This window comes from Mustela nivalis (assembly GCF_964662115.1).
Source record: "Mustela nivalis genome assembly, chromosome: 5".
In the NCBI taxonomy this organism is placed as follows: domain Eukaryota; kingdom Metazoa; phylum Chordata; class Mammalia; order Carnivora; family Mustelidae; genus Mustela; species Mustela nivalis.
Genome location: NC_139024.1, coordinates 58190284 through 58217646, shown reverse-complemented (window position 1 = coordinate 58217646; position 27363 = coordinate 58190284). Strand labels below are relative to the sequence as shown.

The following is a 27363-nucleotide window of genomic DNA, read 5'->3' as shown; positions in this document are numbered from 1 at the left end:
CCCGATGCGGGGCTTGATCCCAGGACCCCGGGATCATGACCTGAGCCGAAGGCAGAGGCTTAACCCGCTGAGCCGCCCAGGTGCCCCTTAATTCATCTATTTTTTAAAAGATTTATTTATTTATTTTGAGAGAGACAGAGTGAGTATGGCGGGGGTGGGGGATTTGGACAAAGGGAGAGGGAAAGAGAATCCTCAAGCAGACTCCCCACTGAGTGCAGAGCCCAACCTAGGACTCAATTCCAGGACCCTAAGATCATGACGTGAGCTGAAATCAAGAGTTAGATGCTGAACTGACTAAGCCAACTAGGCATCCCAATTATTAATATTGATATATCAATTTTCCTTTGGTAAGCATTTGCTTGGTATGTATTTTTCATGCTTTTATTTTCACCTTTTTTTTTGGCAGAGAGAGAAAGATATATATTTCTGCTTTCTCCAATCTTTTAGTGTCCATCATTATATAAGAATATTCCTTTCACATTTATTGCAATTACTGATTTGGATTTGCCTTGACAATCTTAATTTGCATCATCTTTTTTTAGCATGCTCTTTTTCAATTTTTTTTCTTTAATTTTCTATATCATTATTTGGGTTAGTAAAACTTCTATTTTTCCTTTCTTTTATTTGCTAACTTGGAAGCTCATTATTGTATTTTTCTTATTACTTGAAACAAGAAATTTTTCTAACAAAATCAAAAACTGTTCAACTTGTCTGTCTTCTTTATGGTCAAAATCAAGATGTTAACATATATTAAAAATTTACTGACTACCTCTCCATTTTGCATACCCAATCTTTTAGTAAGTCCACCATAATTTTATCAATTTCTGTACCCACCATTGTTTTTTGCATCTCACCCTTAATCTGGGCTCATTTTCTCTCTTGTTGAGGAATGTTCTGTAGAAGTACCTTTAGTGATTAACCACTTTTAGTGAGTGATTATTTGACTTAGTGAATGTTTATCTGGGTATGGAATTCTAAGTTGACAGTCATTTCTCTGTGACATCAAGAAAATATAATTCTGTTGGCTTCTTCGATTTATTGGGATTCCTTGATGTGGCCTTCCTTGTCTACTCACTACTTTTTAAAATTTTCTCTGTATCCTTAGTACTCAATTTTACCAGATTGTGTCTAGATTTTCTTTCCTTGGTGACACCTAGCATTGTTTTCTTTCTCCCTTTGGATGTCTATTGAACATCTCAAAATTGGACCTATAATTTTCTGCTTTAAACTCACTCTACTCACAGTTGTCCCATTTTGATTCATGGCAACTTGGACCTTCCAGTTGCTCATACAAAATTTTGAAGTCATCCTTGCTTCATCTCTTTTCTCTCATGCCACACATTCAACCCATGAAGAAGTTTGGTTCTACCTTAAAATGGATCCAAAATCCAGGTACATTTCACCATTCCCACTGCTGCCAAACTGGTCACCATCATTTCCTGCCTGGATTATTTGTGTAGTATCTCTGCTTCCAACCTTGACTCCCCTGTCCTTTACTCAGAAGCCATAGTGATGCTAAAATATGTCAGATCATGGTTTTTTTGGTCAAAACTGTCCCTGCATCTCCATCCCATTTGTAGTAAAAGCCAAAGTCCATAGTCAACTACAAGGTCTTACAAGGCTTATAATCACTTTCTCATCTGCACTTCCTTTAATACTCCAATCTCACTGCTTGAACATATAACTTATTCTTATCTTTGTATTAATTGGCCTTTCTGCTAGGAATGCTTTTCCTTCAGATAGCCACATGGCTAACTCCATCACCTGGTTTGGGTCTATACTCAAATAGCCCCCTTAGTGAGAATTACCACGACCATCCCATGCTAATCCAATCTCCTACTCTTCTCTGTTTTATTGCACTTCTCATCTAAACTGTTATAAAATTTACCTACTTATTGTGTCCATTGCTTATTTTCTGTCCTTTCACTAAAATATAAGTTCTGTGAGTGCAGGTATTTTTATTTCATGTTTAATTCTATATACCAAATACTTAGAACAGAGCATAATAAAAGAAGAAGCATAATAAATATTTGCTGGGTGAATAATGAGCCAATAAGTAATTCTTATTTATACAGAACTATCATTCATATATATAATATAATATAATATAATATAATATAATATGATTTGTATTTTCTCAGCACAGGAATATAATGAGATAAAGTTACAACCCAAAAGTCAAGTAATTGGTAAATAGTTCCACAAACTTGGCTATAGTCATACCATGGAACACTACTCAACAAAAAGGAACAAAATACTGATACGTACATGGATAAACATCAAAAACATTATGTGAGGGGCACCTGGGTGGCTCAGTGGGTTAAAGCCTCTGCCTTCGGCTCGGGTCATGATCCCAGGGTCCTGCAATCGAGCCCTGCATCAGGCTCTCTGCTCAGTAGGGAGCCTGCTTCCCTTCCTCTCTCTCTGCCTGCCTCTGCCTACTTGTGATCTCTGTCTGTCAAATAAATAAATAAATAAAATCTTAAAAAAAAATTAAATGAAAGAAGCCAGACATTAAAAACCTGCATATGGTGTTATCTCATTTATGTGAAGTTTTAGAGAAGTCAAAACAACAGGGATGGGAAGCAGGTCAGGAGTCCTCCAGTGCCATTGCGTGGGACGGGGATTAACTTCAGGACATGAAAGAACTTTTGAGGGCTCTCAAAGTTTTCGGAAACTTTACTGTGGTGGTAGTTATACTATTTTTTACCAAAACTCGTTGAACTGTTTACATAAGATAAATAGATTTTAGAGTTTATAAATTATTCCTCAAAAATCTGTAAGCAATAAACAAACAAACGCAGTTTAGATGATCCACATGTCATCAAAATTTAATCTGTCTTTGATTTAGGAAGCATGTCACCGTCTGGAGGCATCTTCAGAATCAATTGCTGCCTCTGTGCTGGAAAGATGCAGATTTGGCAATTGACAAAGTTCAGAGCCTCCTCTGTAGCAGCCTATTGCTCATCCTTAATCCCAGGTGGAACAAATCTCTATCATAGTACTCACTGTCATAATCCTTTACGTGTAAGCCACAATGTCCACCCTCTACAGCATATATGTATATATATATATATGGATCCGCACTATGAACTCCCACCAGGATAGGGTCTGCGCCCCACTTATGTCCCATGCACGATGGGTACTGGCCTGATGGGAGGTGCTTAGTCCGTGTAACTGAATGACTAGACGATTATTTGTAGCATGGCATGGCATATAAAAGCAAATTAACAGTCATTGACAGACTTGATAATATTTTGCTAGGGAGTCTGTATTACTATTCTCAAAATCATACATAGAGTTCCAGGTGATTTTTTTTTTTATCCATACTTCAGGTTGCTGTAATTATGGAGGTAATGTAAATGCTTATTCTTTTATTCATTCCTTATGTATTGAATGCTCTCTATGTGCCAGACATTTGGTAAGTCCTATGGATGGATGTGGTGGTTAATAGAACAAGCATTTGGGAGTGCTTGAGTGGCTCAGTTGGTTAAGCATCTGCCCTTGGCTCAGGTTGTGATCTCAGGGTCCTGGGATCAAGCCCTGCATGAGGCTCCCTGCTCAGCTGGGACTCCACTTCTCTCTCTGCCCCTCCCCCTGCTTGTGCTCCCATCTGCTCTTTCTCTTTGTCTCTCAGATAAATAAAATCTTAAACCAAACAAGCATGATTTGGGCCTTACCTTAAGCAATTATTTTCTGTAAATTGGGCAGTAATTATTAAAGATGTCTTTAATGGTTGGTCTCTATAGATTTTGATCAGTAATTAAAGATTATTAATTTTACAGCAGTTGTCAGGGGCTTAGACTCTGTGGATGAGTAATTTGTCTTTCCTGTGGAATGAAGTGCAGCAAATTACACACTATTTCTCCTGCGGTGGAGAAAATTTGGGGGAAAGGAAACTGCAGCACCACCCATAAGGTCTTTATTTTCCAGGATAAATCTTCCCAACTGTCCAACTCAGTCACTAAGTAAGCACACGTGAGATCCACCACACCCTCTGTGGAGACTCACTAGGGGCAAGGCAGGGGCAAGGTATTTTGGTAATCCTAGCTTGAGCAAGCAGTAGAAGGAAAACTCAGGAAATAAATCCTATAAAAATATGAGAACAATAGGAAAGAAAAGCCTGTTTTACAGGTTTGTTTCCTGTTCTAATACTTGTGGAATGTGTTTTTCTCTTCTGTTGATGCATAATATGACTAGAAAATTCTTTTCTTAATCAGAATTCTCCTTTGTCTGTTTATATCATCATGTTAAAACTAAAATCTCTCAGCATTAGTCCACATAAAAGGCATAGGAAGCATTTGGTCGCAATGCTATAGAATAACATTTATAAAAGTAAACAGTAGTTACATATACAGAATTTCAACTGAAATTATAAGATCCAGTAAAATTTTAACTTGCATTTTAGTAATTATATTTTTCTAAGTAAGCTTCCTTTCACAAAATGTAGCCAAGTTTTGGAGTAATACAAAGTTTTAAAAACCCGGCAGATATTTTTAAAAAGTACCTTAATACTTAAAAATGTTTGTATATTGTTTTTTGTTTCTGGGTTATGTATTCTTTTACCTGATTATTAGAACCCCTTGTGTTAAAATAACCTTCCAACTTTAAAAATTGCCCTCTAGCGTGCTTGGTTCAGCAGCACATATACTAAAAAAATAAAAACTACCCTCTAGCACCTCCATCAGCGGAAAAAAGAAAAGACAGTTTTCTGCTTTTTAGTCAATCTGATTATGGTAAGTAGAAAGAAAATAATTGGCCAACATAGTAGTCTTAGATGACCTGTGAATTTCTGTTGTTTCTTCTGACTGTTGTTATCTAGAAAACAAACTAGTACATTGGGGGAAAAAATTCCTATTTGGGAAATTACTCAGTTTTAATCACTTTCATTTCCTTCCCAGTAGGAAAGGGTTTTTCTTTGACTGTAATTCCCCTGACTCAGGGACATGTCTGTAATTCACCAAATTTTCATGGCCAAGGCCAGGAATAAGAGCGCCAGTTAAGAGAATCTTTGTCTTCTCGTACATGTACATGGCCACCACCAGCCACCTTGCTTCCTGGACCACCACTGTTCTGACCAACCATCTCATCTGTTGGGAGCTTGCTGAACCCTTCTCTCCCGCCCAGCTGCTGGTATCTCAAAATGGGTCTTGTGGCATCCGGGCAAAGCAGACCCTCAGGATGTGTACTCATGGCATTTGTGTTCTGAGGGAGAAAGATCTCACTCTTTCTTCCACTTCAAGCTTATATTTGGCCACCTGGAAATGACTGGCAGTCACCTAAAGCATCGGATTTGGTAGTTATGACAGTTCTAATTATACAGCATCTTCTCTAGCCACCAAATTGTGTGTCTACAATTTGGACTTGGATCTAGTAGGTATGGACCTTTCCACAAACAGATAGCTAAAGTTTGGGTTTATTTATGCTTTTCACTTTTATCTAGTAGATCTAGTGATTTCCATCCAGGAGGGGTGCAAGTGTAACTTTGGGTACCCCAGCTAGGAGAGCTTCATAACTTCAAATCAGATCAGTGAAATCTGTGTGAGGAGGTAAACTGCTTGAAAACCTCAATGTGAGCCTACAACCTTTTTGTCAAAAGGCAAACCAGATACAGGAAGGGGAAATTCTATCTAACTAATCCACTCACTTTAACTTCTTTCTGGAAGTAAATGAATAAATCTTTCAGGGATTGAAAGATATTTAGACTGTAGGGTGGAAAAATCAGTAGATGCCATCATTTTATATTTTTAGGAGAGCTTAACATAGACTATTCCTCAATTTCAGTCATGGTATGACCTGATGACAGGATTTTATTAAGGATGAAAGTAGTGGTATGCCGAAGGCAACTCATAGAAGCAGGTTGTTAAATTTCCAGGAATTTTGCAAACGAATTGACATAAATTTTGCAAGCCAGTTGATTGCTTGTTGAATTGGCCATTGTAGGAACATTTACATTAAAGAAATCCGCAAATACTACGTACACGTCACAAACCAATCTTGTCCCCCACCCCCAGACATACCCGAGTATTGAGTATTTATCAGGATATCGCTGGATAAGAGTTTGGTTTAGAAATACGGACCAAAGAGCAGGACCAAAGGGATAAATGCTGAAGAATTAAAAATAGATGGCTTCCTCAAAGTTAGATGTTGGTACTAATCTTTTTGGTGTTTTTTTTTTTTTTTAAAGATTTAATTTATTTATTTGACAGAGAGAGAGAGAGACAGCGAAAGAAGGAACACAGGTAGAGGGAGTGGGAGAGGGAATAGCAGGCTTCCGGAGGAGCAGGGAGCCCAATGCAGGATTGGATCCCAGAACCCTGGGATCATGACGTGAGCTGAAGGCAGATGCTTAATGACTGAGCCACCCAGGTGCTCCGGCACTAATCTTATTTAACATTTTTATAAACTCCCTGGAAAGAGGTAATACACAGAGAAATATCCATATTTTTCCGATGACATTAAAATGTTCCCATAATTTAGCCATAAACTGTAGGATTAACACCCAGAGCTCTTAGTAAGACTGTATATTGGCTGAAAATTATCTTAATAAGGCAAGAAAAAGACAATTTTGGAAATTTTCTTAAAATAATCTTGTTAGATGATAAATTCTAACGTGATAACCTATAAACTGAATTTAGGGATTTCTGTAGACTTTTTCCTATGTTCGTTAGTATAATTTGTTAGCCTTGATAAAAAAGCAACAAAATAGAGTAACTGTCCCACTCTTATAAAGAAACCTTGATGCACACTTATTGCAGTTTTTGGCTGACATGTTTCAAGGATAATGTAATGGAACTGGAAAAGTTTCAGAGAAAAGGGTGTAACCTGATGGGGGGATTATAAGAATCTCACATGAGGCTAAGATTATATGAACTAGCAAATCCTGAAAGGTTTTGGGTAAGGTAAATATAGATGGATTTAGCAAATCCTGAAAGAAGAGAACTACAGAGTACCCCTTTGATGTTTGAAATAAGAATTTGTAGAAGAAATAAAAAAGAAACACATTATTTCTCAAGGAAGAGAAATAATGATAGCAAAAATAGCCTCATTTACCTTTGTCCATTTAAAAAAAATCATTACATTTACATAATTTTTAAGGTTTTATTTATTTATTTGAGAGAGAGTGAGAGCATGAGCCGGTGGGGCAGAGGAAGAGGGAGAGAGAATTTGAAGCCGACTCGCCTGAGGGAGGAGCCCAACCAGGGCTCAGTCCCCACCACCCTGAGATCATGACCTGAGCAGAAACTAAGAGGTGGATGCTTAAAGGCCTGAGCCTCCCTGGTACCCCTCCATTTACATACTTTTTTTTTTTAAGAGATTTTATTTATTTATTTGACAGACAGAGGTCACAAGTAGGCAGAGAGGCAGGCAGAGAGAGAGAGGAAGGGAAGCAGGCTCCCCGCCAAGCAGAGAGCCCTACACGGGCTCCATCCCAGGATCCTGGGATCATGATCTGAGTTGAAGGCAGAGGCTTTAACCCACTGAGCCACCCAGGCGCCCCCATTTACATACTTTTAATGTGCAAAATTTGCCATATCTTTCTTATGATCAGTAACCTTCCTTATTAATTGGGCTCCATCAATGGAAGGAAGAGTTTGAAGTTCCCTCCTCTCAATTTCAGTTGAGAAAACACTTAACTTGAATTTTTTTTTTCGTTATTGTTTTAAGGCAAACTTATTAAAGCAAAAGAAATGGAAGGGCCATTATAATTGTTTCCTCTCACTGATGAGTCCCCCAGGTGGGATGTGTTCCCAAAATACAACAGTTTTGCATTTTTTTTCTTAAGATTCTATTTATTTGACAGAGAGAGACACAGTGAAAGAGGGAATACAGCAGAGGGAGTGGGAGAGGAAGAAGCAGGCTCCCCGCGGAGCAGGGGGCCGGATGTGGGACTTGATTCTAGGGCTCTGGGATCATGACCTGAGTGGAAGGCAGATGCTTTATGACTGAGCCACCCAGGCGCCCCACAGTTTTGCATTTTATAAAGAAATTTAGTTGATTTCATTTCATTGTCCTAGTTAGAACTCACATCTTGGTTAATCCTCAATTTCATTAAGAAAAAAAAAATCAAGTGTCTTAAGAATGAATTAGGCAAAGGGAAATAGATAATTGATCACACTATTATGGGGGAAAAAATTCTCCGCAATAGAGGGTGGACTATTTGGGTGTGAACAAAATCGGGCCACATGCATAATTATGATGAAACAGACAAGTAAATGCTTTTCAAAAAATGATTAAGGCTGTGTGTGATCCTAGTAATACAAACTTCAGAAAAAAAGATTTTCATGCTTAAGGTATTAAATAAGTTAGATTATTGTTTCATTATATATATTATATATAATAGCTTTTAATATTTAGAGTGGAATGTCTAGGATAATCTAAAAAGTGAACGCTGTGGCAAATGCACTAAATATATTGCAGTTAATTTTTCACTTTTTAATGAAATATATCCATTCAGAAAAATGCACAAATCATAGTATACAGTGAAATTTCATCAAGTGAACACATTTATGTGCTCTAATGTACAATGTACATTGTCTGTCTAATGTACAATCTATTGATATATATATATGTACAGACACAAACACACATACATATACATATATACATTTGATGAGTAATCTATGGAGTGTATATTATGTATATGTATAATATATGTATAATACATACAATATTTTAATATTCACTCCATAGATTACTCATCAATTGTATATACCAAGAGTATCTATATTCATATTTTTAAGAAGTTTGGGGTTGAGATTTGCTTGTGGGAGGATTTAATTCAACTTTTAGGGAATGTTAGCTCCTAAAACAAATTCCCTTTTTCTTTTTTGTTTTCCCATTTTGTATATTTAAACACCTTACCACAAGGTTTCAGAGATTTCACAGTGATTTTAGGAGAGGTGAGCTTCCTGGAGTTTAGGTGGCAGAGAGCAAGGGCTGTCCTTTGCTGGTCTCACACATAGATCCATCTATCAGATTTATTGTTCAGGGTAGCTGAGGCCACTAATGTTTCTTGTTTGTTAAAAGGAAGCTAACTTAACGAGGAAAGTCCCACACAGCAGACATCTACCAGTCCTGCAGCAGTGCCAACAGAACGTGAGGAAGAAATCAACTTTAAAGTACAAATTTTGTTAAATTAAGTACCGTGACTAAGTACTTTAATTCCTTTTCTTATAGCCCTAAGGGATCATTTGACATTGAACCTTTTAAGTGAAGCGGGAGTCGCATGAACTCTCTGCTACCCTGGGGGGGTGCCGGCCTCACAGCCCCCGCGGGCGCCGCTGGACCCGAGGGGCCTCTCCCCTCCCCACTGCTCAGCCCCCTACACCCATTTCCCCCCCTCCTCTCCCCCGCGCCCTCTCCCCTCCCTCCTCCCCCGTGACCCCTGACCCCAGCTAATCTGCATAGAGGAATGACAGGCATCCGCTGGGCAGGATCCGCCTCGCCGGCTGCGGCCGGCCGGGCCGGGAGACCCGCTCGGGGGAGAAGGTGAGGGATTCCGGAGGGCCGCTCCGCACAGCCCGGGAAATGGGCGCTTGGAAACCTGCCTGCGAGCGGACCCATGACCGAAGGACCAAAGGAGCCGCGTGATCGCCAGACCTGGCCCCGCGACCCCAGACATGGGCCAGACCTCGGTCTCCACGCTGTCCCCGCAGCCCAGCAGCGGTGAGTCCGGGGCGCGCGGGGCGCCCCCGCCGCGCGGGCGCTGGGCTTGCTCAGGGCAGCTGGGACGGCCGAGGGCTCCGCGGCAGGTCGGGCTCTGCCCGAAGCCGCCAAGTCCCTCGGAGAAACCCGAGAGGTAGCGCTCCCCCAAACTCTTTGTCGCGGAGAAGTGGAATGCGTGTTGGGATCCAGCCGATTTCACCTTAAAGGCGCAGGCTCCATTTTCCGCAGGCGCTGCCTCGCCCGGGTGTTTCTCGGAGTTTCTGCCGAGCCCGACCGGGGCGAGGAAGGCCGTCTGCGAATTGCGGTGTTTTTAAAACGCGAAACTCAGAGAGCAAGACAGACGTGCCAACAGGTTTTTCTGTGTGTACGCTTGGCTTCCGAACAGACTAGGACCGAAGGCTTTCAAGCTTGTCAACTGATGGATGGTTTGTTTTCGGAGTAGAAGTGCTGATTGCTTTCTCTGATCCTGGCAGAACTCTGAATACTCAGAAACTAGCTTTAAAAGGGCTTCATCGTTTCTAAAGACCATTGTTTTGTTTTTGTTAGCCACCTACGCTGTAACATTGGGGGGAAACGTACCTCGCAGACTCAGGTATCCAGGGCTGAAGTTCGTTTCATGGAATCGTGGGTAACGTTTCTAAGTTTCAGTGATCTGTTGAAAAAGTTTGTTTTTTCCCCATTTTCTTTCAAAAAGGGAAGGAAGGTAAGCTTGGCATTTCTCCAGCAGGGTAGAGAGAAACAACTTCTTGGTGGCGTTACTTGTGATTGGATAATGGAATAAATGTAAACTCTCCTATTTTGGTATTTTTTTCCACCAACATTAAAAAAATAAAAACCCTCAAAGGGGCCTTTTACGTTATTCCTTGAGATATCTGATATACTTTTAAAATTGTGTAAACATTAACAGGATCTTGTTGAAAGGAAGTGACAGGGCAGAGATGAAGGTTTTTTTTTTAATCAGCTCCAGGATGGCTCCCAGCTAGATAGCATTCTATCATGCCAACTTACCCCCACATGGGTTTGTTTATACTGCGGAGCTTCACACCCTGAGAAATCATAAGCTTTGTTGGGGCTTATTTTAATGTCCACAGAGGAACCCTCTACAAAGGAGAGAAATCAAAATCCAAAAAAAAAAAAAAAAAAAAAAAAGATCACACCTTCCCTTCCTGTTAAGGACAAGGTTGTACAAAGCTCTAGAACATCAGAGACTTCATATTGATGGCTTCTGGGGATCGGATGGGCAGGGGAGGGTGTTGATTAGGATCTTAACTTTAGTAAACTATCTTGTGCAAATGAGGCTTCCTTTCCTTTGTCTTACTCTAAAGCAGGGTGACTTCTTTCATTTTAAGGAAGAGTTAATATTTTAAATTTCTGCACTGGTAAAACAGAATTAAATCAGTGCTCAAATACAACGAGTAGAAAGTACTGCCCTGAATTTAGTTCTTTTGCTGCAAAATATTGTTAGAGTTAATATTAGAAAAGTGAATTTTGCCTTTACGAAAAGCGAGGAATATTACATAACTGATCACTAAGAAGCAGAGTAGAATCTTAGAATATGACTGTCCTAGCTCTTACCCAGTATAGCAAAAAATACCCAGATTGCTATAAATCCCAATAAAATGACTAATCATATCGAGAAATTGTGCAGCTGGTTTATACAAAAATTAATTTAAACAAAAAGTTATGCTTAATCATAAAAGATATTTGATTTGGGCTTTTGTAAAATAATCATAGACTACAAGTCAGTTTCCTTTTCAACTCTCTTGATTTTAATCTCTTGAACTTTCAGCTTAGGGCTGCATCTGTTTCTCTACGTTTTAGGAAGACTATTAAGCATTATTTCTGAAAACATGCAGTTAGAACCATTATTTCTATTTTTTAAAAACAACTTGATTGACATGTAATTAATATACCATGAAATTCACCCACTAAAAATGTACAATTTGTTATTTGTTAGTGCATTCAGTGTTGCACAACCATCAATCTCTTTTCCCAGACTACTCAACCCCCAGCCCCAGTCCTAATGAGCCACTAATCTACTTTCTAGCTTTGTAGATTTGCTATTTCTGAACATTTCATATGAATGAAAACATACATCACACACCCTTTTGTGGCTAACTTCTTTCACTATCAGGGCCCAATTACATTTCCTTGTATGGACATACCACATTTTAGCTATCCAGTTGGTGAACACTTGGGTTATTTCTCTGTTTTGGTTCTATGAATAGTGCTGCTATGAACTTCATGTGCAAGTTATTGGTGAACGTATGTTTTCATTTCTCTTTGGTATATTCCTAAGAGTGGAATTGCTGGGTATCACATGGTAACTTTATGTTTGTGTTACGTTTTAAGGAACTGCCAAGCAGTTTTCCAAAGCAGCTGTACCATTTTACATTCCGACCAGCAGTGTATGAAGGTTTCCATTTATCCACATCCTTGCCAATACTTGTTATTTATCTTTTTGATTGTGGCCATTCTAGTAAATGTGAAGTTGTATCTCATCGTGGTTTTGATTTGCATTTTCCTAATTACTAATGACATTGAGCATCTTTTCATGTACATGTTGGCCATCTGTATGTCATCTTTGGAAAAATGTCTATTCAGATCCTTTGCCCAATTTTAATTGGATAATTTGACTTTCTGTTATTGAGATAAAAGACTTCTTTATGCACTGGAGATTAAGTCATTACCAGATATGTGATTTACAGATACTTTCTCCCATTCTCTGGATTGTCTTTTCACTTTCTTGATATGGTTTGCCTTTCAGAATTTTGAAAAATTTTTTTAAAGATTTTATTTATTTATTTGAGAGAAAGAGATAGATAGAGAGAGAGAGCGCATTAGAGGGGATGTCAGAGGGAGAAGCAGACTCCCCGTGGAGCTGGGAGCCTGATGTGGGACTCAGTCCCAGGACTCCAGGATCATGACCTGAGCTGAAAGCAGTCGCTTAACCAACTAAGCCACCCAGATGCCCAGAATTTTGAGAGTTTTATTATTTTGTGTTTATCTTCGTTTTCTTTGTATTTTTAGTTATATCTAAGAAACCATTGTATAACCAATGCCAAGAAGATATACACCTGAGTTTTCTTCTGAGAGTTTCATAATTTTAGCTTCTACATTTAGGTCTGTGATACATTTTAAGTTAATTTTTATGTGTGGTGCTTTGTAGGGTTCCAGTTTTGTTCTTTTCCATGTGGATATCTAGCTGTCAACACTATTTATTGAAAAGATGATTCTTTCCCTTTTGAATTGTCTTGGCACCATGTCAAAATAATCAGCTGACAGTATATGTAAGGGTCTGTCTTTTAACACTTCACTTCTGTTTCATTAGTCAATATGTCTATTAATATGCCACACTGTGTAGATTACTGTAGCTTTGTATTAAGTTTTAAAACAAAAGAGTGTGTCATCTAACTTTGTTCTTTTTTTTTTTAATTTTTGTTTTTTAAAGATTTTTTTTTTTTAAGTAATCTGTACATCCAGTAATGGGCTCGAAATCACAACCCTAAGATCAAGAGCTGTGTTCTCTACCAACTGAGCCAGCCAGGTGCCCGAACTTGGTGCTTCTTTTGCAAGATTCTTTTTGCTATTCTAGTCCTCTTGATTTTTGTATGAATCAGTAGCCTTGTCAGTTTCTGTAAAAAAGCCAGCTGGGACTTTGATAGGGATTGTGTTGAATAACACTATTCTCCTAACAATATGAAGTATTAAAAATAAAAGCAACATCAAGTCTTTCAGTCTGTGAACACAAATGTCTCTCTATTTATTTAGATCATCTTTGATTTCTTTCCACAATGTTTTGTTGTTTTCAATGTATAAATATTGCTTTTTCTTTTTTAAATTTATCCCTTTGTATTATTTTTGATGCTATTATAAATGAAATTATATTCTTATTTCATTTTCAGAATGTTGCTACCTAGAATATAGATAGATATATAAAAATAAATTTTTATATATTGATCTTATACCCTGCAAACTTGTGGAACTTATTTTTTAGTCCCAATAGTTTTTCAATGCATTCCTTAGGATTTCTATATACAAGATCTATATACAAAATCAGGTACAAATAGAGATAATTTCAGGTACAAAGAGAGCTAACTTCTTGTTTTCCAATCTGAATGCCTTTTATCTCTTTTCCTTGTCTAATTGCCCTAACTTTTTATATACTGTCATGTTGAATGCAAGTGGCAAGAGTGAACTTTTAAAAAAAAAAACATTAGCAGAACGTTTAATTACATCAGTTTCCCCTCAATACACTAGTTATTTAATCATGATTATATATATATTTTTTAAATTTTTTTTACAATTTTATTATTATTATTTTTTTTTTATAGAGATCACAAGTAGGCACAGAGGCAGGCAGAGAGAGAGGGGGAAGCAGGCTCCCTGCTGAGCAGAGTGCCCGATGTGGGGCTCGATCCCAGGACCCTGAGATCATGACCTGAGCCGAAGGCAGAGGCTTAAACCACTGAGCCACCCAGGTGCCCCTTAATCATGATTATATTGATCATTTCTATTTGTTTGCAGGAGGTTCTTCCACTAGCAGCTCCCATGATTCCCACTGCATTATTTTTCTTGCCAGACTTAGTTCATTTCCAGCCTAAAGAATCATCTCTTCTAGTTGGCCACAATGAAGCTGGGCTTCTAATTTCTTAACATCTGGTTCGGCTTTAAGCATACTCAGCTATTCATTTGTAATCTGTTCTGTATACTTTCTATATGCTGCACTTGTAGAACATCAAGAATCTTTGTGTATAATAGTCGTAGCCTCTTGTGTGTCTCACATACAGCCAGTCGCTCAAGGCTGGTGGTCTTCTTCAGCAAAACTGCCATGACACAGCCCAAGAGTGAATGTTCTTGTTTTCTTCCTGATCTAAGGGAGGAACAAGCAGTTTTTACCTTTTAGTGTCAAGTTGTCTGTGTTTTTCATAGAGGCCTTTTTATCAAAAAGTTCCCTCCTGTTCCTGGTTTGTGAGCCTCTTTGTCATGAGGAGTCAAAGGCTTTTTTTTTTCCTTTGTTGAGATAGTCATACAGTTTTTTGTTCTTCATTCTACATTAATTGATTTTCAGATGTTAAACCAAGTTTGCATTCCTGGAATAAGGCTTACATGGGTATGTTGCACAATCCCTTTTAAGTATTGCTGAATTTGGTTTACTAGTATTTTAGTGAGTATTAGATCCATTATTTCTCAGCATAGGCTAAACAGATATGTCTCCAAGGAGGGTGGTTTCAATACCCTCGGGCCTTGTGCCCCCAAAGCATTGAGACTTCAATATTCTGCTGACCAAGTACAAAGCATGGTTGATTGGACACAATAAATGTTTATTGAATATATGAATCAATCAACAAATATTCTCAATGAACAGCCTGATCCCTTTAAGCCAATGGTCATATGAATGAGGGTCTTGTTTGTTTGTTTTTTACTTTAAGAATTGTCTGTTGCTCTGGCTGTCTTGACTGAAGGGTGGTGTCTAAATCTAGTAACCATTCCTCCCATCTTCTTAAGCACCACCCCACCCCCACTGTGTCACACGGACCAACTCTTGGCTTCTTGGCCTCAGTAAAAGGGTAGAGAAAGCCACTCTTTAATTTTTAGGAGACAGCGAACAAGTGAATAAAGTATTCAGCATCACACGTAGGCCATGATAGAACCTCTATCTATCCGTGTTTCTGGGTTTTCATAGTTTGGTCAGGCCCAGGTCCTGCCCAGAACACTCACCCATGCTGTGTAAACCTGGTGTAGGAAGAGATCATGAAGGCAGAAATGGATAGTGTTTATTTTCCTTAATGAAAATAACATGCACATGATCAGAGTAAAAATTTATAAAACAATTCAGGCTAAAAGTGAGTTTTTCTCCCTCCCAGACCCGCAGTCTCTTCCCAATTGTACCCTAGAATGAACAACTTTTTTTTTTTTCCAGAAAGTTTTCATTCAAGTATGTGTATCTTTATCAAAACACAAGCAAGACCTGTTATATACTTACTGCTCTAGAGTTTGAGTTTTTCATGTAATGTAGCTTCAAAATATTCCAATATTGATATTTTTAATCCTATAAACAAGCAATTTTATAATATGTAGACATATCATAATTTTTGAAAAGAGCTCTATTATGTTTTTATATTGTATATTTGTATTTTTATGTTGTTCTGGGGTTCTTTTGTATGTGTGCTATTATGAAGAATGCTGAAATGAACATCTTTATCTAAACATCTTGAACTACATGGAACAATAAAATCCTACCAGTGGCATTGTCAAGTCAAAAGATTTGTATATTTTATTTTGATAGTCTTTGGCAAATTACTCTCAAGAGGCTGTATATCAGTGTATCTGCTCAGTATATGAAAATTCTTTTTCTCAACTCCCACCAATACTGCATGCATATCAGGCTCTCTTTTAGACCATACAGAGCTTTGTGAGAAACTGAAGTCACTCCCTCTGGCTGAGGCAGCCCTGCAGGCACAGGATTTAATAAGTGGAACATTAGCAGGAATTCAGTCCCAGCTCGTTCCCTGGCCTAGATGCCCTTGTGCCGTGAACACTGTGCACAACTATACAGGACCACAATGTTATGCATAATTAATTTGAAAAAAATCCATGTCAGTCTATATGCAAAAAGGGATAGCTCACTTCGATTATGAGTTAAGTGGAACATTTGTATTTCTTTTTCTCTGAATTGCTTATAGCAAATCTTAGAGATCTTTGTTTTAAGGAGATTAGTCTTGTGCTTATCATGTATTATAAACATTTTTCTTTTTTTTTCTTAAATTTGTTTTTCATAAAAACTGTTTTCATGTAGTCAAATCGATCAATTATTTTCTTTCTTACAAACCAGAGTTAAGAATCATGTTTTCCTTTGCTGTTTATCTCATATTTGAATATTGGATCTTTGTAACTTGCTCTGATTTAAAGTGAATGATTTAATGATACTAAGTTTTTAAACTATGTATAGCAAAAAACCCATCATCAGCAAATTGAAAAAGGAAATCATAAAGTTGACAAAATATTTGTATGGTATATGGAAAGTAATGATAAATATCTTAATGTACTAAAACCCTTAAAAATCAGTAAGAAAAAAATAAAGGCTCAAATAGAAAAACAAGAAAAGAACATGAATAGGCATTTTTCAAAATATCTGATGGCTATAATTGTGAACTCACTGTAGGTGAGGAACTATTCTAAGTACTTTGCTTGAATTAACTTTTTTAAAGATTTTATTTAGTTATTTGACAGAGAGATAGATAGAGAGCACAGGTAGGCAGAGTAGCAAGGGAGAGGGAGAGGGAGGCTCTCCGCTGAGCTAGGAGCCGGTTATGGGGATCCCAGCACCCTGGGATCATGACCTGAGCAGTAAGCAGCCACTTAACCAACTGAGCCACCCAGGTTTCCTTTGAGTTAACTTTTTAATCCTCACAACATCCCTAAAGGGTAACTACTATTAATATCCCCATTTTACAGATGCGGAAAACTAAAACACAAGAGTTAATTTGCCCAATTACTTAATCAAAGAAGAGACATTATTTACCAGTTGTTATATGAAATAGTTTCAGCAGTTCAATGAAAAAAAAAAAAGATGCTGTTGAGCAAGGATTTAAAAGAATTATTCTCAGACAATCGTGGTAGTTTAAATTGGTACATCCTATCAGAAGAGCAGCGTGGTAATATATATTAGACCCCTTAAAATATGCATACATTCAGACCGAGCAGTTCCACTTTTGGAAGCATATTGAAAGGGAAATAATTACTTGCCCACTGGGACAGTGTTTATTAAAAGCCAAAAATTGGAAGTAGCAGTCGAACACCAAGAAATTTCTTCCAATTAATTGGGATACAGTTATATAATGAAATAAGCCATTTTAAAATGGTGTAAAATACGGGGTGCCTGGATGGCTCACTCAGTTAAGTGGCCAACTCTCGTCTTTTTTTAAAGATTTGTTTATTTGGGAGGGAGAGAAAGAGCATGTATATGCAGGTGCACACGTGTTGGGGGGGAAGGGAAAAAGAGTCTCAAGCAGAGCCCTCCTTGAGGTCTTAGGACCCTGAGATCACAGCCTCAGTTGAAACCATGAGTCTGACATTCAACCAGCTGTGCTACACAGGCACCCCTTAAGTAGCCGTCTCTTGATTTTAGCTCAAGTCATGATCTCAGGGTCCTGGGATCGAGCCCCGCGTGGGCTTTGTGCTCAACGGGGAGTCTGCTTAAGGATTCTTTCTCTCCCTCTGCCTCTCCCTCCTGCTCACAAGCACTCTCTTTCTCTCAAATAAAGAAGTAAATAAATAAATAAATCTTTTAAGAAAATGGTGCAAAACATAATTTTGAAAAGTTATTTTTATAATAAATAAAAATATTAAAAGGCAGGTTTAAAATAAAATTCTTTTTAAAAAATATGTGCATGATGAGAAATCTAGACAAGGGTGAGGAGAGAGGGGGGGGGAATTTCATTGCTGAGGAGGTAGTGTGACAGTCTTGGCTTTCCTCTGCTTTGAACAGGAACATAACCAGGACTTCCACATCCTGTGTCCACCTGGACCTCCACTGGAATTAAAGCCACGAGCTGATCCATAAGTATGTTAGCTTTTCTCCGGCTCTTTTCTCTCTCCTTGGACTCTGTTTTAAGTTCGTTGGCTGTTTTTCAGCTGCTTTTTTTCTTGTGAATTCCATGATGAAAACAAAAATATCAGTCCTCCCATAGCCGTCTTTTTTTTTCCGTTGAGTTTTTTTCTTAGCCTGTTTGATTGTAACGCAAATGCAATCACTCACTTGGAGGGAAAGAAAATTAGCAAACTTTTGAACTTCATTTACTTTTCTTTGGTCCATAGCTCATCAGATATGATCACGAGTTATATCCCCGATATTTTTAGCTTCAGTGTATTTTATCTTAAGAAGTCTAAGAGGGTAACAATCAGTGAAGGAGTCAGACTTCACCTTTTGCCTACTTAATGCAGTAGGGAGAAAGATAAGGGTTCTGGGTTGTCAGTTCTCTAATTAAGTCTCTTTAACTTGAATAAAGGAAAAGTTACAACGCGTTTTCTTGTCTTGAGGGACTTCAGTGTAATGGGCTAACTGCCTGTTCTTGGGTCTCTGTTCTTGGGAGTAGAGATACATATTTAGTGAGGACTCAATTTATGTAGAAGTGTTCTTGAGGTAGAAATAGTCTTAAGAAAATAAACACTTCTGGTCCACCCTTTATTCCACTGACATCTGAAGCAGGGGAACCCAAACCAAAAACAACAGTTTCTGTTCCCCAGAAAGGAATGGGCAAAGAACATTACTTTTAAAAGTTTGGTCTGTTATCATTTATATTTGCTTACTACTCCTCCATTTATTTTGGTTTCAAGGGGCTGGGTGTTTTTGTTCATATAAACCTGGCAAGGATGACGTTCCATCCGTTAACACTAAGGGAATTTGGGTTGACAAAGAAGGGACTGAACTGTTGTTTTGCTTAAATAACCTGGAAGGCTGTGCTGGGATGTGCTGAGTGGATATATTCCTGCAAATCGGGCTCACTCTGTGAAGCGATATTCAAAGGAAAACGGGTGGCACCTTTGTCCAACTCAAGTAATTACGTGGAAGGTTTTGTGCTGGGCTTGGGGGAAGATTCAAAAAGGAATCATACGCAGACCCTGCACACCGGGGTCTGTGCCTAGAAGGCTCATCCACTCGGTGGAGTCAGGCAGAAGGGAAGGTGAAAGGAAAGGGCCCCTGGAGAACAGTCAGGGAGGCCAAAATGTACAGAAGACAGAACAAGAATTCTGGCCCACACAGGTGGTGAGAACCATTGAAGGTTTTTTATCAAACGAGAAACGATCAGGGTTTTGCCCCAGGGGGATGAATCTGCCTATCATGTGCAGCATTGATTTCCTGGGGGAGACCCAAGGCACGACCAAGAGGTCTGGCTCCAGTAATCCAGCAAGGTGAAGTGACCACCTGATCCCAGGGACCGGGTGGGGCCAGGGGTGGGGGTTTGTTATCTGCAACCCCGTCCTTGCCTTGTGCTTCCAGGCTCCGATCCGCAACTGTCTATTGGGCAGGTCTGCTTGGGTCTCTCATGGGCATCTCACAGATAAAAGATGTCAACAGAGGGGTGCCTGGGTGGCTCAGACGGTTAAAGCCTCTCCCTTCGGCTCAGGTCATGATCCCCCGGGTCCCGAGATCGAGCCTAACATTGGGCTCTCTGCTCAGCGGGGAGCCTCCTCTCCCCTCTCTCTGCCTGCCTCCTCTGCCTACTTGTGACCTCTGTATGTCAAATAAATAAATAATATCTTAAAAAAAAAAAAGATGTCAGCGGAAGGCTGGAGTTTACCCTCCAAAACCTTTCTTCCCTTAACTTTCTGCATGTCCCCAAATGATACTTCCAGCTACTCACTCATTCTAGCCGAAAGTCGAGGAGTCCTTGAGTTTTCCTTCCCCTTCACACCAAACCATCACATTCTGTACCTTTTCCTTTCAGAATGTATCTCCAGGCCCTTCACGTCTGTCTTCACGGCCACTGTCCAAACCCGACTGCTCATTGTACGGACCGCTGTAGTGGACTCAAGCTGTTCTCCTGCTTCTGTTCTCAGCCTTTTGCAATTCTTGTTCCACACAACTCCTGAAGTAATGTTTTAAAACATAAATCACGTCACTTCCTTACTCACAACCTTCCTGTGTCTTCCTAGTGCACTTGGAATGAAATCTAGATTTCATACTCTGGCCCTCTAGGCCATTCCTGATCCTCTACGATCCTTGGATCCTTGGCCCCTGCCCCTCCCCCATTGCCCAGCCCCTGCCCCCACTCCCAACGCTGGGCTACAGCTTTACTCCCTGCTTCAGTCATCAGACAGACCTGGCTCATTTTTACCTTTGACCTTCGCAGTTGCTGCTCTCTCTACCCAGGATGTAAGGGACACTCTTCCACTAGCTCTTTAAAAAGTTGACTCCTTGTCTTCCAGCATGACCTGCTTCATGGAGACCCTCCTTGTCCAGCCCTCTTCAGAGGAGCCTGTGCACCCGCCCCAAGCCACAGTTCTCTGCTCTTTCATTGTACCCGTCTGTCTCTCAGGTTATCCTGTTTGTCATTGTCTCCCTTCACTAGAACCTCAGCTCCAGGAGCTAAGGGACCCTATCTTGTTCCCCACTTTGCTTTCTAATTCTGACATCTGTGCTTGACACAGCTATTTGTTGAATAAATGAGTGGCTCGAGCTGGCCAGGTCAGATGTTATTAGAGTGATACCAACTGAGTGGAAAGTTAAGTAGTGTCTAAGAAGTTTACAGTTGTTTAAACTGATTCTTTAGTATATACCTCCAGTTTCTAAATAGCATGCTTACATTGCTAATTATCGATTGTACAGCTTGACCCATTATTACTGACCTGACAGTCTGGAAACTGAAGACATAGCTTTGCTTTTCACGCCTTCTCTGATCCCTGTCTCCCCACCCATCACGCATTTCTCATTCTTCCATGTTCTCATTCCCAGCATTCTTGTATTGTACTTTTGATTAGAACAGTATTGTGTATAACTATGTAAAAATTGATGATAGCTAAGCCTTGTGGTAAACCATGATTACTTTTTCTTTCCTGCATGACTTTTGCTTTCCTTGCTGGTGTTTGTGTTTGCTTGCAAAGGGGCCTGCATACTCATCCCCAAATCTTTCCCCACTTATGTAAATCTCTTCTCAGTATGTTCAAACACTTTTGTTATTCTGTCAAGTTTATCTGTAAGAAGTGAATCCAAATTGGACTGGATTTCCTCTAAGCTTGCTGCCTGCTGTCGCCCTGCATCTCTCTTCAGATCACCCTGGGGAGCCCTTCCACGTCCCTCTTGGAATGGATCCCCCGATTGCTAGATCAGAATCTTATCTTTTCTGGGTCTGTTTCCAAATTTGGACAGAGCACACAGAGCTTCTTGAGAAAGGCTCATGGGGCTTGGTTTTTTTGAGACCTGCTCCTAGAAGGCATCTTTATTCTGGCTTTCTACTTGGTTAATAGCTTGACTGGCCATGAGGTAGCAAAGCAAACTTGCTATAATATGGAAAAATACCCACTGTCACTTATAATTAACCACAGTTAATATTGACGTAGAAGATTAATTTTTTCTCTTTAGCACATAGCTTTTAATTAATTTCAAAAGATTTTCTCGAATGATTGTCACATGAGACCTCAACTTTGATCTATCTACTCTTGCTGTTATAGTCTAAAAAATATTTTATGGACATTTAATGTTTTATAGCTGAATGAACTAATTTAAAATTATGTTTACTGTGATAATAATGGTATTCTACCAATTTGCCTGATGGTGAGAATCACCTAGCATGCCTGGGGGAAAATGCTCACTTCTGGGCAACAGCAAAATCTGTCTTTTGGAGAGGGGTCTTAGAATCCGAATTTTCAGCAAGGATTCCAGAAGGTTCTTTTTTTTTTTTTTTTTTAAGATTTTTTTGTTTATTTATTTGACAGAGATCACAAGTAGGCAGAGAGGCAGGCAGAGAGAAAGAGGGAAGCAGTCTCCCTGCTTAGTGGAGAGCCCGATGTGGGGCTCAATCCCAGGACCCCGGGATCATGACCTGAGCTGAAGGCAGAGGCTTAACCCACTGAGCCACCCAGGTGCCAGGTCCAGAAGATTCTTAACATGAGAAACATCCTCTGGAGATTATCAGTGTTTTAAAAGAGGCTTCAGATGAAAATTTCTCTTCATTAACAATGTGTCTTTTCTTGACATGATGTAGAAGTTACAAAATGTCCAGTTCAAAAACACAGATGTTCTGTACCTGTGTCTTGATAAATTTGGTCATTAATATGTCTTGTTCCTGAGCAAGTATTCCCTTTGTCAAGTACAATTTTAGCAAAATCTCTTTGCCAGAAATTTTTTTTGCTCTTACATACATTTTGCTACTATTATAAACTGCAAAATAATTCATTTCTAACAGTCCTCAGGTTTGAGGTAAATGTAGTTATATTTGAAGGGAAAAAAAGTTATCTGCAGAATGACAATTACTGTTTGAGGAAAGGATACAGAATTTTGACTCTGTTGGCTTTTTAGGAAGCCTCCTTGAACTTCATCTGAGGTGGCTGCATGCTAATTACTCGAGGAGGAACCAAAGTGGCAGAGCAGGGGGCCCGGATGAAAACAGGTGTTTAATAATGCGTGGGAGGTGACTATAGGAAAGATTTTAGTAAGATCTATTTTATAAAAAGGAGGCCAAACCCTTTTCTCTTTTAGAAATGTGGGCAGCAAATTCTGAAAACTTCAAGAGGAAGCAATCATTTATTTAAAAATTCTTTTCATGTGTTCCTTTTGGAAACGTTTGGCTTTTTATTTTTGCCTCTGTTTGTACTTCAGGGGTCTTTCCTTTCAATGAAGTGCCTGTTTTGCAGTACACTGCCTGGTGTGAAGTAAATTCCAATCTTAATTGGGGTCTCTTAAAAGCTTTTTCTAAAGGGTTTCTCAGCCTCCCTGAGGAAAGACCACTGTTATTTGTCTAAGGTGCCCTGACGAGGCCTGCTGAGCATTGCCTCGGACCCTCCTTCTAGAATAAAAATGTTTCTGACCACAGCTGGGTAGCCCTCAGGACTGAGCAGGGCAACCTAACAGGGTTATTCAGGATCGCAGTTGCCAATTTCATCTATTTAAAGGGACTCTGTGTTTTTCAAAATTTTTCTACATCTGTAAATTTAACTCGCGCTGACCTGCCAGGCTGTCTGTGGAGGACCCGGCTGAGGATGGAAACTTGGAGTAGGCCAGAACGAGTTAACTGAGCTCATGTTGAATGTTCCTGTGTGCCTAACAGAGCAGTGTTTCATTTTCCTAAAGTCTACTAAAATGGAATTATATACATATGTGCGTAACTAGTGTTCTCTCGCTTGGAAAGTACTCGGCTGCCAATTTTGTAAAGAAAACACGAAAAGAGTAAAATCAAACTGGAGATTTTAAGAAGGATCTAGAACTGTACGCTTTTAAAAAGACAAAAAAAAAATCTTTAAAAAAATCCAACCTAATCCCCTTTAGTCATCAGACCCTGCAAGGACTGTCAGAATACACGGATATCTCATTTTTCAAATGACAAAAGGTGTTTTAATTTATAAAGCCCTTCTAAGTGATCGTAGCAGAAGCCTTTAAGGAACTTTCTTTTCCCCTCTGTTAGGTGGGGTGGGGTAGAGATAAGGTTGGAAGCTGTGTGACATTTTCATTCTGTCTTCAGTGTGGGAATAAACAGCTTTACAGGCAGTAAAGTCTGTATTCGTTTGTTAGAGCTCCTGTAACAAATACCTATGGACTAGGTTGGGTTAAACAATAGAATTTCATTTTCTCACAGTTCTGGAGTCTGAAAATTTAGTACTTAGGACTTAGAAGTCCAAGATCAAGGTTGGGTTTCTTCTGAGGCTCTCTCCTGGCCACTTTCTCCCATATCCTCATATGGTCTCTGAACGTACAAGTCTATCCAATCTCTATTGTCTTACCAAGACACTAGTCATTGGATTAGGACCCACCCATTGTGACCTCACTTTACCTTAAACACCTCTTTAAAGGCCTTATATACAAATACAGTCACATTCTGAGGTATTTGAGGTGAAGACTTCAACAGATGTATTTGGGGGGACAAAATTCAGCCATAACAGTGTCCTTAAAACAAGCTTACAAACTGATATCCATTCACAATGGCCCATAAATACCCAAGATCCATTGTCTTTTTTCTGGTTTCTTCAGTTCCACTTCCTAACAGATTATAGCTGCTTTCCTTCTCACCTTCAACAGTGCCACATATTGAGTAGAAACGACCTGAGGAAGAGGATGCATTGGAGGTGTGTTTCAGGAATGGGAACCAACGTAGGTCACCAGGCAGTGCCACTTAAGAGATGAACATGGAATGTAAAGATTGTATGTGGCAGAATTAAAAATATTCTATGTGAACACTGTTTCTGCCATATTTGTGTTAGAAATAACAACCTCTTGAGTAGAGTGCCACCATTGGTGGTGTAATGCTAAGAAAAATAGTACTTATAAAGAGGGGCATCCCAGTGTGGTCAGCAACTATGTATGTACCTCCTGATTAGTTTTATAATCTCTGAGGTCCCTGAATGTGAGGCACACTTTTTTTTTTAAAGATTTATTTATTTATTTATTTATTTGACAGATAGGGATCACAAGTAGGCAGAGAGGCAGGCAGCGGGTGGGTGGGGGGGAGCAGGCTCCCCGCCAAGCAGAGAGCCCGATGCAGGGCTTGATCCTAGGACCCTGGGATCGTGACCTGAGCCAAAGGCAGAGGCTTTAACCCACTGAGCCACCCAGGCTCCCCAGCACTTTTTAGAGAGATGCCTTATTCCCAAACGTCACTACATAGATACTCATCTTTTCTGTGTTTGATTTTTTCTTACTTTGTATGCTTTTATTATCTTAGATGTGTTTGATATCCAGCAGAGTGACATGTTTCTTCACAAAAAGCTGCTAAAATAAGAAATAGAATGAATAGGGATGCTAAAGAAAGATAATGTTAAAACACCTGTCAGAGTAAAGCCAGAAAAAAATGTTCTCACCAGGAAATGCAGCAATCCCATTGAGTCAGGTTGGCAATTCAAAGACGATTCATGTGTGACTAAACACATTTGTATTATATCCCATACACATTGCAAATCATCTAGCAGCCTTCTGGTAATTGCTTCCTATGTCTCCCTAAACTCTTCACTAGGGTGGACAGATTGGGTGGACTTGTCCACCTTGTCACAAGGCATGAAAATAGTGCTTTCAAAAGATACCCACCTCGGTGAGGTTCACGGTTCTTTAATATAAAGGGAACTGGTTCCTCAAGCCATGTAAGCACACAAGTAAAATGGGTGCCTCAGAATCTGGCAATCGTAGATCATCCCTGAAAAGGGTTGAAAACTCTTCAGACACCTAAGAGATGACTTAATTTTTTGGCATCTTTTGGCCAGGAATTTCCTAGAAGTAAGTTAGATCTTGAGATGGCTGAGATACAAGGCATTCCTAAAAAGCTCCATGCAAGACCCAGTTGTTTTGGATCTGTTTGGATTCTGATCTGAATCCAAAGGGTGATGGAGTGGGAGTTGGGGGTGTGCAGGAATTCTCAGGCAAGCTCCACACCCATTAGTTGGGAGCCTGTCACTTCAGTGTTTTAAGGCATTGAGTAGATTAGAATCGGCCACTCACCGTAAGGATGGTTAAAAAGTCACAGAACATTGGTGTTCTTCCAAGTGAACACATTTTTTGTGGATTTGACCCTGATATTTCAGATTTAGAATTCAATATCCTAAGACCTAAAGATGAAGTCTTATTATATACAATGGAAATAACTGATAAGGATTTCATTCAGTTCTTATGGTTTTTGTTGTGCCAGTCTGTTATTTTCATTGCCTAGTATCTAGTCCTTGGGGCAAAAAAGAAAGAGCACAAGGTTCCTGTTAGATCTCAAAAAGGAAGTGGTACAGAATAAACACGGTCCCTTTGATAATGATTTCTTAGCCAGTCCAACAGATGATGATTCTCAGTAAGTGTGAGTCCTTTAGGACTTAGGCATTGATGTTGAGTTTAAAGGTGGCCTTAAGTGTAAAGAATATGAAGTTAATAGAAACATGAAATGGAGCTTTTTCTCCTCAGATTTTGACACTAGACATATTTGGAAACAGGAGTAAAATGCAACTTCCTATGTTTGGCTGCTATAGTGACTAACACAGACTTTTAAAAGCAACAACTTGTAGCTCAACGAGATGTAGACAGTTTGATAACTGGATTTTCAACATGGTTCAGTAAGAATTCACCAAGTGTGCAATTGGTCTTTTGAATAAAATAGGTTTGTGTGGTTTTTTTACTTTACTTTTTTCTTTTTTGCAGGTACCAGTATAAAAATAAACTGTGCGCCTTCCCCTCTGGTGGGAAACAGGGACAATCCAGTTCTAGCTGTTTTCTCCTGTTCTTATAGGTGATGTCAGCCTTCTTGCTTTGTGACTTTCCTCAGGGTATTTCTGCTGCAGAGTGATGGTGATTTCCCTTGAGTGCTAGTTGGTCTCTGCTGCTCTCAGCAATTGGCCCAAGACCAGTGGAGAACACAGGTGACTCTGTGCAGGAGTCTGTTTTGAACAGAATGTTTTTGTTTTTCTAGAGCCCTCTAGAAGACTGGGGAAATAGCTTTCAAACAAATTTCACCATCCCAGTTGCTCCAGATCATAAATGACCAATTTTCTAGAGTTTATTCCCCTTGAAACCTTTTAACAGTCCCTTCTCCACCTGTTTGTGTAGTAGAAGAGGAAGTAGTAGAAGGCATTGGCCTTTCTTGTGTATTGGTGATGCAGTATGAGCCTTTACATATGTTATTTCTGTTAACCCTTGGAACAACCCAAATGCTAAATTGTATTATCCCATCCTATGGATCAGGAAGAGGTTCTGAAAGCTTGAAAGGCTTGCCCAAGATTACCAGCTAGGAAGTAGAAGAACAGTTGATTCAATTCAAGTCTTTCTGCCCCAAGGCCCATCAGTGGAAATTAATAGGTCTGTGTTTTTACTTAAAATGACTCTCTGGGGGCACCTGGGTGGTTTAGTTGTTAAGTGTCTGCCTTCTTCTCAGGTCATGATCCCAAGCCCTGGGATCGAGCCCCGCATCAGGCTCCCTGGCTCGGCAGGAAGCCTGCTTCTCCCTCTCTCACTCCCCCTACTTGTGTTCCCTCTCTTGCTGTGTCTCTGGCTGCCAAATAAATATATAAAAT

At 39.5% G+C, this 27363-nt stretch overlaps 1 protein-coding gene across 9 annotated transcripts in view; it reads left to right on the top strand.

Moving 5' to 3' along the window:
- The window catches only part of PHACTR2 (phosphatase and actin regulator 2), a gene marked incomplete at its 3' end in the record, with an annotated part of 257615 nt that overhangs the window by 127476 nt on the left and 102776 nt on the right, over positions 1 to 27363 (top strand). For 2 of the 9 annotated variants that reach the window (XM_082730794.1, XM_082730795.1), the window contains exon 1: positions 9411 to 9669. The exons of 5 other annotated variants lie outside the window; for them this stretch is intronic. In XM_082730794.1, the coding sequence (XP_082586920.1) occupies positions 9624 to 9669 (46 nt within the window). In that variant the 5' untranslated portion in view covers positions 9411 to 9623. Of the gene's footprint in view, positions 1 to 9245; positions 9670 to 27363 lie in introns of those variants that run through there. 2 more of the 9 variants (XM_082730797.1, XM_082730798.1) reach the window with 2 other exon arrangements.